The sequence below is a fragment of the Cibotium barometz genome, chromosome 31 (genome assembly GCF_041138505.1).
Source record: "Cibotium barometz isolate CiBa-2024 chromosome 31, ASM4113850v1, whole genome shotgun sequence".
In the NCBI taxonomy this organism is placed as follows: Eukaryota; Viridiplantae; Streptophyta; class Polypodiopsida; order Cyatheales; family Cibotiaceae; genus Cibotium; species Cibotium barometz.
In genome coordinates, this window is record NC_141076.1 from 1,405,291 (window position 1) to 1,416,922 (window position 11,632).

The 11,632-nt window shown below is 37.2% G+C and overlaps 1 protein-coding gene across 2 annotated transcripts; it reads right to left on the reverse strand.

The window, feature by feature from the left end:
* Positions 1–815: 815 nt before the first annotated feature.
* LOC147620377 (uncharacterized) lies at positions 816–3,214 on the reverse strand. Of its 2 annotated transcripts, none has more exons than XM_086825392.1 (6): positions 2,924–3,214; positions 2,615–2,817; positions 2,363–2,519; positions 1,853–2,274; positions 1,577–1,773; positions 816–1,468 (listed from the first exon to the last, which is right to left on the reverse strand). In XM_086825392.1, exons 2-6 carry the CDS (start codon positions 2,720–2,722, stop codon positions 1,249–1,251), a joined length of 1,104 nt encoding a protein of 367 aa, XP_086681518.1. In that variant the 5' UTR covers positions 2,723–2,817; positions 2,924–3,214; the 3' UTR covers positions 816–1,248. The 2 variants fall into 2 exon arrangements, with proteins under 2 accessions (XP_086681518.1, XP_086681519.1); XM_086825393.1 differs by having other exon boundaries at positions 1,273–1,468; positions 1,577–1,676.
* Between the last annotated feature and the right edge of the window lie 8,418 nt (positions 3,215–11,632).

The window sequence follows — 11,632 nt, forward strand, 5'->3', positions numbered from 1 at the left end:
TCTTTGCATCCCTCTCCCTTTCTCTCTTCCTCTCTCACCCCTCCTCTCTCCCTCCCTATCTCTCTTCCTCTCTCACCCCTCCTCTCTCCCTCCCTATCTCTCCCTCTCTCTCTACGTTACTTCAATATGACACTAAAATTCTAGAAAAATGTACACCATTATTCTTTGTTAAACAAGAAGAACAATATTCAAATTATTCACATAGCATGTAAACAACATTCACGAGAATGAAAGCACCGCAATAGACCATCTTGATGTGGAAAAGCATGCCTCCTCTCTCTCGCTCCTATATTCTTTGCATCCCTCTCTCTTTCTCTCTCCCGCATAGACACCCCTCCTCCCTCCCTATCTCTCCCTCCCTCTCTCTCTCTCTCTCTCCAAATTGAACGCTACTTCAATATGACACACAACTTCTAGAAAAATGTACACCATTATTCTTTGTCAAACAAGAAGAACAATATTCAAATTCTTCGCATAGCATGTAAACAACATTGATGAGATTGAAAGCACCATAATAGATCATCCATATGTGGAAAAGCATGCCTCCTCCTTTCTCTCGCTCCTATATTCTTTGCATCCCTCTCTCTTTCTCTCTCCCTCTCTCAACTCTCCTCTCTCCCTCCCTATGTTGAGTAATAGTTCCATGACACTAAACTTCTAGCAAAATGTACGCTTTCATTCTTTGTCAAACAGGAAGAACAATATTCAAATTATTCGCAAAGCATGTAAACAACATTGATGAGAGCACCACAGTAGACCATCCATATGTGGAAAAGCAAAAGTGTACAACTACAAAATAATAGTCATATGCATAGTGTACAACTACAATATCACGGCAAACAAAGCTCATGACAAACACCAAGAGAAGCTCATGGTCTGCCATGCTGCCAGCTCTCTCCCTGTCAGCTCTGAAATGATGAAGCTGGCCTCGATGCTCCTGGCATATGAGGTGGAGGAGGATCTGTCACAACATGCGAAGGAGCTGCACCACTATAACCTGGACGGTATCCACATGTAGCCACTCCAGGGGGATCGAAGGGATAAAGTGGCCTCTAGGATATGATCCTGCATGTGGATAAGATGACATGTATGCTGAACCCTGATGAAAATATGGGCCAAACGATGGTACGTGCTGGGTCGGAGGGCGTGCTCCACTCTCCATAGGAGTCCTCGATGGCAATGCATGATTGAACCATGTACTGGTCTGAGATGCTAAGAGATCCTCTGTTTGTATATCTACCATCATCCTCATAAACTGAGAGTCAAATGTCGAATCAAGAGGTAAAGGATGAGTGGTACTATCAGTGAGGACTGTCCTATGTGCTGGAGACTCTCTCTATGGACTCTGGGATCCATATCAATGCTGATACAATGTCGTCGCATCCCCATGCATGCTCGTGCCATATTGCTTACGCTTGCGGTAGTGTTAATGACAACATCACCAACCTGTGTAAACAAAAGTAGTACCCTGAAACAAAATGCGATATGCGTTAACACAAGAAATAACCTCAAAATAGTGTATGAAATAGGAATAAAAACTTGAACGAGTACATTTGATGGAGTTTGAAACACTCACTCTGAAATATTCTGTGATCTTTCAAAAGACCCTCGCAGACTTGTACCATCACTAGCGCTATGTTTCTCCACCTCATCATCAGCAATCTGATCCATGTTTCCTGTAAAGCCATCGCTCAATAAGAGGGCACTACCCACATCTACAAGAGTGAGAGGCATCCCTTTCCTTTTGAACAAGGCCATAAGAAGAACTGACACCTACACATATTAAAGAATCATTACAATATCTTAATTTTCATAACCTTAATCATTTAACCTTCAAAATTACAATGCTTACCTGTTGCCAGCCTCCTAAGAACGATCGCTGTAGTAGCAGTCCATGGTACTCTAATGTGAGTGTACCAAAGCTCTCAAAGCCCTGGGAGTCAGCTACTCGCACCACATCCGTGAGACGCTCTTTTGTACATGTGACAACAAAAACACCCCTGTCTACTAAGTGGATACATGCAACTGAGCACACAGCCCTGCACAAATCTGCATCCCACTGAAAAGGCCAACTCGGTGCCCTGTTGGCTGTCTCCATAAGCCCGCAAGGAAGGTCCGCCCATACCAAACTGCACTCAACACTAGGACCCTTTCCCAAATGTGCATATACACCAGATTTTGGGAGTGAACTTAAAAATCCCTTGACTTGATTGTTCCACATGTGAAGGTCTTGTAGTTTTTGGCATATGGTGAGATGTCGTGGGGTAACACATGCTAATGATTACAGGTAAAGAATAGCTTCAGCAAGATATATAGTCTTAAAATAATATGTGAAAAAGTAAAGGGCTTATGCGATGCATACCAGATGCAGCTGTTGGGTCTCCTATGAGGTGGTCAGGAGAGAGAGTGTCTTTGCTCTTTTCTTTTCTTACTTGTGGATTCATCTTCCTTGTCTCTATCTTTGTGATTGTTGACCCCTCCTCCCCCTTATAATGGAATTTCCTTGCCCTTGTGAAAAGCTGTGAATTTTAAAATATTTATTGACAATTTTAAATATATTTATGGTGGTGAATGAATAACGAAAACCCAAGATATATACTCAATTAACACTTACCATTAAATATCTCCATCTCATCATCTGGATACTTCCCTGGAGGATAGTCCAGAAACCAAGGCAAGTCAAGAAGCTTCTGCATGCGAGAGTAGTCTTTATCTCGAACATGAGTTGGGAGGAGACACTGGCTACGATCAGAGCTCTGTAACCAACCCATAACTATGACAGGGAGGTTTTTATCATCCGCTACCGCTTGAAACCATCTACAAAGATATAATATGCATAATCAATTAATCATTGAGTAAGTACAATATTTCACATACATAAGATCAATACAATATAATTTCTTAAAATTAATATCTTACATACCTATATGCCAGTCGACGCGATGTGTTCTCAAGATACGGAGCCTCTTTTTCATGCATGCTAGGGAGCAGCTCTCTCTTGAATTCGTGAAAAGCATATTTTATATGCTCTTGTTGCATCTCACGAGAAAAACTTTCATTGGAGAAATTCGCTTCGCTAGATACTTGTACAGTCCCTCTGCCACTTCATTTATTCTCTCTGTGGCCCGTGTACTAGCCATCTCCCAATAGACCACCCTACCCATGTACTCTCTCCATGTTTTATCATTGCCTTCAAATCCCCAACGTTGAGCCTCCTTTCTTGCAACAGTACATGTGTCTTACTGCACTCCATATATATATATATATATATATATATTTATGACATAACATGACAAAACATGTAACATAATATAATATCAATGTCTTAAAATTGAAGTTTGTAATGTGTACCTGTTGGGCGATAGTTTCGTGCTTGCGAGAACTCTGAGTCTCTCCACTGTGACTATATGGTCACTATCCCAATCAAGAGTGATGAAAGAACTCTTCCCCGTTGCTTGGATTTGCAATTAAAGACATCTTGTACTCATGACGCTTCTTAAGGATCTCCTCAACCTCATAAACAGCCTTCTTTCTACTCTCTTCATACGAAGGAGAGAAGAGTGAAATACCTTGTAAGGCATCTCCAAGCTCATTCTCGAATTCTTCCTAAAAATTATCAATCCAAAACATATTATCAATCAAAAATATATGGATACTACTACATACAATGAGCAAGGGATAGTTTGTTCAAATACCTCATAAGTCATTTGCATGATTAGTCCCAAAGGAATTTTCCACCATGTAGAGGGATTTTTATGTTTCTCATTCTTTAATTGAGCTTCAATTAGTGCACGCTCTTCCTTGTTGAAGGTATCCAAGATGCTTTGAGCATTCGATGTGCCATATTTTTGAACTAGAAAAATCTCAGTTCCTAAAGTTTTCTTCACATGCTCCATAGCACAACTACAAGCAAGATTTACATATCCTCTTTTATTCTAATGTGTGTGATAGCATGTGAGATTTATGCATATATATATAAGCTTTTTTGAATATGAATTATACGTTTTGAAGGTGATGAAATAAGTATAAAACCTCTTGAGACGCGCCATAGCAAGTGTTGCTTCAATCTCCTCCTCCTTAAAGTCAACCATGGTACAATTGACTCTAAGATCAAGTTGATCATCCCTTGGACCGTCTATTAATGAATATAGAGACAAAATCATATAACTATCAAAATATTATGTAAGCAAAGTTACCATTTGTATACTAATTTGGAGAACTTACTTTGATGTATCCATGCCGACCAAGCTTGGAGTCTATGATTTCCATCCCAAACTATGAGCTTTCTTTTAATTAAATGAGACCACTCCGGTATGAGTGCAAGCTCAGTATCAAATGCATCGCATACGGGTTCCCATTTTGTGCGTTGATAAAACTTGTGATCTGTATCCGAGACGACATCTAACATGCACTCGGATACTATAAAATCCCCCAATGTGGATAGATATCCATGACACTTAAATTTGTCATATAAGCCATGGACTGCTGCATCATCCTTAATTGTTCTAGTCGCCTCATGCGCTTGGAGACGACATAGAGGCACTCGAGGTTGATTTAATGCATCTCCTATCACCTCAACATCTAGAGATTCGGATGTGTGTGCACTGTGTATCCTATTTTGAAGATTTAAGTTAAAATCTTACTCAAACACACAATTTATCTAAAATTAAACCACTCTTCAACAACGAGGGACAAAAGCATTTAAATCCACATTTATATGAACTAAGAACATAATTGTTTTGAAGACTAAAAATTGGTACAAATTTGAGATTGATACTTACTTGTAGAATTGTACATCCTCAATCAACTTGTCAATAGAGTCTTCGATTTGATTCTTCTCTTGAGATTTTGAATGAATCAAAGAATCATCTCTTTTATTTCCCTCTTTCTCAAGTCCTTCATTTCTAACGCATTCTTGCTCTTCAAATTGCTCATCCCTCTTTGATCCTTGTCCTTGCTCTTGATCTCTTGCAATTTCCTCTTTCTCTTGTTCATGAACCACCTCTAATGTGACGTGACCACCAAAAATTGTGATTCCTATAACGTTGGAGGTTACTTCATCATCTGGAGTTTGTAATCCAATAACGGATCCTTGTGAGGTTCCAGATCTTGTTTTAACCATGGTATGAAGATAAGGCGTTGAAAGAGAGGATTGAAAGTATGAGTGTGCATTGGAGACAAGTGTGAGAGAAGAGCTTTTATGAGATTGACATGGCTTTTATGAGATAGAAGAAGAAGAAAGAGGCGTTGGAAGCACAAGAAAGAAGTGAAAGAAAGAGGTGTTGAAAGTAGAAGGAGAGGCGTTGGACATGAGAGAGGAGGCGTTGAAAGAAGAAGAAGATAGGGTTTGAAAGAAGAAGAAGAGAACATTGATGGATTGACGTTTTTTTGTTTAAAAAAAGCAAAAAAGATAGTCGCAAATGTGACATGTCACGTGGACGTTGGCGTCGACGCCAACGTCCACGTGTTTGGGATTTTTAAAAAAAAGAGAGCCGTTGGTCCACGTGGTAACTCGTCGAGTTACACACGTGTTTGGTGATTTTTTTTTAATTCAGGTACACACGTGGTACGTCCAGCCAATTGCTGTGCTACCACGTGTGTAACTCGTTGAGTTACACACGTAGCTATACTGACATGGCAGCTCACATGGACAGGCGAATTTTTTTTTATTTTAAAAAAAAATATATATTATCGTTAATCCACGTGACATGCCACGTGGACGTTGGCGTCGATGCCAACGTCCATGTGGCGTGTAACGATAATATTTTTTTTCTTTTTTAATCAAAAAAAAATCCGCCTGTCCAACGGTGAGCTGCCACGTCAGTATAGCTACGTGTGTAACTCGACGAGTTACACACATGGCAGCACAGCGATTGACTGGATGTACCACGTGTGTACCTCGTCGAGTTTATTACACGGCATGCAAAATGCCACGTGTGTCCAGCCAATCGCTGTGCTGCCACGTGTCTAACTCATCGAGTTACACAGGTGGCAGCTCAGTTGAACCGATTGCCACATATAGTCCAGATGGCAACAATTTGCCACGTGTGTAACTCGTCGAGTTACACATGTAGCTATACTGACGTGGCAGCCCACGTCGTGGACAGGTGGTTTTTTTATTAAAAAAGACAAAATATTATCGTTAATCCACATGGCATGCCTCGTGGACGTTAGCGTCGACGCCAACGTCCACATGGCATTCCAGGTGGATTAACGAATAATTTTCAATAGCATTAACATAATATATTATATAGAATTATTATATATTATATAGTAATAATAATATATATTATAGTATAAAATATATTATATAGTATTAATATATTATATAGTTCGCGTGACATACAACGTAGACCAACGATATTTTTTTTTGAAGTTTTTTATAAGAAGACTATTATATTAATATATATATACACTATTATAATAATATTTATAATATTATATATGATGAGAGTATTATATAATTTTACATAATGTTAGATAGTAATGATTGAAAGAAAAAACGCTATCTCTTAATGGATATAGTAATGATTAAAAAAACTTGACATCAATATAATTTTAAAATATTAAATCAAATGTCAATGTTAAAAGATAATGATTAAAAAGACGTTAGTTAATGAAGAGAATATTGACTCTGACAAAATCTTAGAGAATATACGATTTTTAAAATTTATATTATAATACATTAAAGTTGTTGAGTATCAATCATTAGAGAGAGAGCTTCAAACGGTTTTGTTAAGAGAAAAATCTATAGTCGTTTGTTTATTGAGTTTGCAAGAATAAAAACGTTTCTTGTTATCTTAGTAATTGTCTAATTCAAGGATTCTGTGAGAGCTTCTTGTCCTTGTTTTTTGTATTGTGTCCTGATACTTGGTCTCAGCATGGAAGCTGTTATATTATTTCCTTGTGAGAAGGTGTCATTTATAACTTTACCTCTTACAAATGGAAGGACAATAGTGAGTAAACATACATTACAACATAGATTAAATCAAATGAGTGATAATAATACATTTTTAGAGGTTATAGGATTACAAAGTGCACAAGATGAATGCATGTTAGATGTGCATGATGGTGGAGATGGTATGGAATTTTTTATTCTAGATTCAAATATCTCCCTGGTCTTTAAGGTCTGTCTTCAAAAAAGAAGGTTTTCACCAATATCAAGTCAAGCTAACGTATGTACTAATGTTTCAATCCCTGCACCGACATCTTCAACATTAGAAGTTGGAACATCTTTAGATACTCCAATCCAGCTTGGTGATGAGAGTCCAATGCATGCAGATATATCAACACAAGGTACCTCTTTCTTTTCTACAATAAATATCAAGGATTATGCAAGTAAATCCACAGAACCCTTAGATGTCTCACCACTTTTGACTTACTCTTTCGATTTTAAAGTAGATGAGGACGCTATCTCGTCATCATTAGATTTATCTCCCTTACCAGTAACTCCTATTCATTCTCCACTTGAAAATGAGGATATTGCTACAAGCTCTGCTATAGATCTTACAACAAGTAAAGAACCTGCAGATAAAAGTGTCATACACATTACCCAACAACAAAGTAAGTTAACAACCTTGCACAAGATCATTGATAGAGCAGATAGAATAGTACCTGTTGAGACGCGCCATAGCAAGTGTTGCTTCAGTCTCCTCCTCCTTCTTAAAGTCACCCATGGTACAATTGACTCTAAGATAAAGTTGATCATCCCTTGGACCGTCTATTAATGAATATAGAGACAAAATCATATAACTATCAAAATATTATGTAAGCAAAGTTACCATTTGTATACTAATTTGGAGAACTTACTTTGATGTATCCATGCCGACCAAGCTTGGAGTCTGTGATTTCCATCCCAAACTATGAGCTTTCTTTAAATGAGACCACTCCGGTATGAGTGCAAGCTCAGCATCAAATGCATCGCATACGGGTCCCCATTTTGTGCGTTGCTAAAACTCGTGATCCGTATCCGAGACTGACATAATGCTGCCATCTAACATGCACTCGGATACTATAAAATCCCCCAATGTGGATAGATATCCATGACGCTTAAATTTGTCATATAAGCCATGGACTGCTGCATCATCCTTAATTGTTCTAGTCGCCTCATGCGCTTGGAGACGACATAGAGGCACTCGAGGTTGATTTAATGCATCTCCTATCACCTCAACATCTAGAGATTCGGATGTGTGTGTATCCTATTTTGAAGATTTAAGTTAAAATCTTACTCAAACACAATTTATCTAAAATTAAACCACTCTTCAACGAGGCACAAAAGCATTTAAATCCACATTTATATGAACTAAGAACATAATTATTTTGAAGACTAAAAATTGGTACAAATTTGAGATTGATACTTACTTGTAGAATCGTACACTCCTCAATCAACTTGTCAATAGAGTCTTCGATTTGATTCTTCTCTTGAGATTTTGAATGAATCAAAGAATCATCTCTTTTATTTCCCTCTTTCTCAAGTCCTTCATTTCTAACGCATTCTTGCTCTTCAAATTGCTCATCCCTCTTTGATCCTTGTCCTTACTCTTGATCTCTTGCAATTTCCTCTTTCTCTTGTTCATGAACCACCTCTAATGTGACATGACCACCAAAAATTGTGATTCCTGTAACGTTGGAGGTTACTTCATCATCTAGAGTTTGTAATCCAATAACGGATCCTCGTGAGGTTCCAGATCTTGTTTTAACCATGGTATGAAGATAAGGCGTTGAAAGAGAGGATTGAAAGTATGAGTGTGCATTGGAGACAAGTGTGAGAGAAGAGCTTTTATGAGACTGACATGGCTTTTATGAGATAGAAGAAGAAGAAAGAGGCGTTGGAAGCACAAGAAAGAAGTGAAAGAAAGAGGTGTTGAAAGTAGAAGGAGAGGCATTGGACACGAAAGAGGAGGCGTTGAAAGAAGAAAAAGATAGGGTTTGAAAGAAGAAGAGAACGTTGATGGATTGACGTTTTTTTTTAAAGCAAAAAAGATAGTCGTTGGTCAATGTGACATGTCACGGCGTCGACGCCAACGTCCATGTGTTTGGAATTTTTTTAAAAAAAGAGAGCCGTTGGTCCACGTGGTAACTCGTCGAGTTACACACGTGTTTGGTGAATTTTTTTTAATTCAGGTACACACGTGGTACGTCCAGCCAATCGTTGTGCTGCCACATGTGTAACTCGTCGAGTTACACACGTAGCTATATTGACGTGGCAACTCACATGGACAAGCGGATTTTTTTTATTTAAAAAATATATATATATTATCATTAATCCACGTGGCACGCCACGTGGATTAACGATAATATATTTTTTCTTTTTTAATAAAAAAATTTGCCTGTCCAACGGTGAGCTGCCACGTCAGTATAGCTACGTGTGTAACTCGACGAGTTACACACATGGCAGCATAGCGATTGGCTGGACGTACCACGTGTGTACCTCGTCGAGTTTATTACACGGCATGCAAAATGCCACGTGTGTCTAACCAATCGCTGTGCTGCCACGTGTTTAACTCATCAAGTTACACAGGTGGCAGCTCAGTTGAACGGATTACCACATATGGTCCAGATGGCAACAATTTACCGCGTGTGTAACTCGTCGAGTTACACACGTAGCTATACTGACGTGGCAGGCCACATGGACAGGTGGTTTTTTTAATTAAAAAGATAAAAAATATTATCGTTAATCCACGTGGCATGCCTCATGGATGTTGGCGTCGACGCCAATGTCCACGTGGATTAACGAATTTTTTTTAATTTAAAAAAATTCACCAAAAAGTTGTTGGTACATGTGGCATGCCACATGGATGTTGGCGTCAACGCCAACGTCCACATGGCATGCCACGTGGATTGGCGATTTTTTGCATAATAAAAAAAAGATGTCGGTCCACGTGGCATGCCACGTAGGTTGGACGATTTATTTTTTTTAAAAACACAAAAATAGCACCGCTTTTTCACCTTTTTTTAATTTTTTAATTATCATACGTCTATTAACAATCCAATTTTATTAATTTAAAAAATATTAACACGTCCACGTAAAATTATATAACGTATTGTTTATTTTCAATAGCATTAACATAATATATTATATAGAATTATTATGTATTATATAGTAATAATAATATATATTAGAGTATGAAATATATTATATAGTATTAATATATTATATTGTTCACGTGGCATACAACGTAGACCAACGATATATTTTTTTGAAGTTTTTTATAAGAAGACTATTATATTAATATATATACACACTATTATAATAATATTTATAATATTATATATGACGAGAGTATTATATAATTTTACATAATTTTAGATAGTTAATGATTGAAAGAAAAAACACTATCTCTTAATGGATATAGTAATGATTAAAAAAACTTGACATCAATATAATTTTAAAATATTAAATCAAATGTTAATGTTAGAAGATAATGATTAAAAAGACGTGAGTTAATGAAGAGAATATTGACTCTGACAAAATCTTAGAGAATATACGATTTTTAAAATTTATATTATAATACATTAAAGTTGTTGAGTATCAATCATTAGAGAGAGCTTCAAATGGTTTTGTTAAGAGAAAAATCTATAGTCGTTTGTTTATTGAGTTTGCAAGAATCAAAACGTTTCTTGTTATCTTAGTAATTGTCTAATTCGAGGATTCTGTGAGAGCTTCTTGTCCTTGTTTTTTGTATTGTGTCCTGATACTTGGTCTCAGCATGAAAGCTGTTATATTATTTCCTTATGAGAAGGTGTCATTTATAACTTTACCTCTTACAAATGGAAGGACAATAGTGAGTAAACATACATTACAACAGAGATTAAATCAAATGAGTGATAATATTACATTTTTAGAGGTTATAGGATTACAAAGTGCACAAGATGAACGCATGTTAGATGTGCATGATGGTGGAGATGGTATGCAATTTTTTATTCTAGATTCAAATATCTCCCTGGTCTTTAAGGTCTGTCTTCAAAAAAGAAGGTTTTCACCAATATCAAGATAACATATGTACTGATGTTTCAATCCTTGCATCGACATCTTCAACATTAGAAGTTGGAACATCTTTAGATACTCCAATCCAGCTTGGTGATGAGAGTCCAATGCATGCAGATATATCAACACAAGGTACCTCTTTCTTTTCTGCAATAAATATCAAGGATTATGCAAGTAAATCCACAGAACCCTTAGATGTCTCACCACTTTTGACTTACTCTTTCGATCTTAAAGTAGATGAGGATGCTATCTCGTCATCATTAGATTTATCTCCCTTACCAGTAACTCCTATTCATTCTCCACTTGAAAATGAGGATATTGCTACAAGCTCTGCTATAGATCTTACAACAAGTAAAGAACCTGCAGATAAAAGTGTTATACACATTATCCGACAACAAAGTAAGTTAACAACCTTGTAGAAGATCATTGATAGAGCAGATAGAATAGAACAAGTATTGGAGATTCCAAAGGAATATGATGGAAACATTGTTTTTGAATTTCCTCCAACCTTAGGAAAAGTTTGTCCAATGGATGGAATGGAAGGTAAATATGATGGCCACATGTGGACAAAACCCCGTACTACAAGACAAGCCTTTGATGGAAATGTAAGAGTCAGCTATTGTGTTGGCACTCTTCGTTGTGATT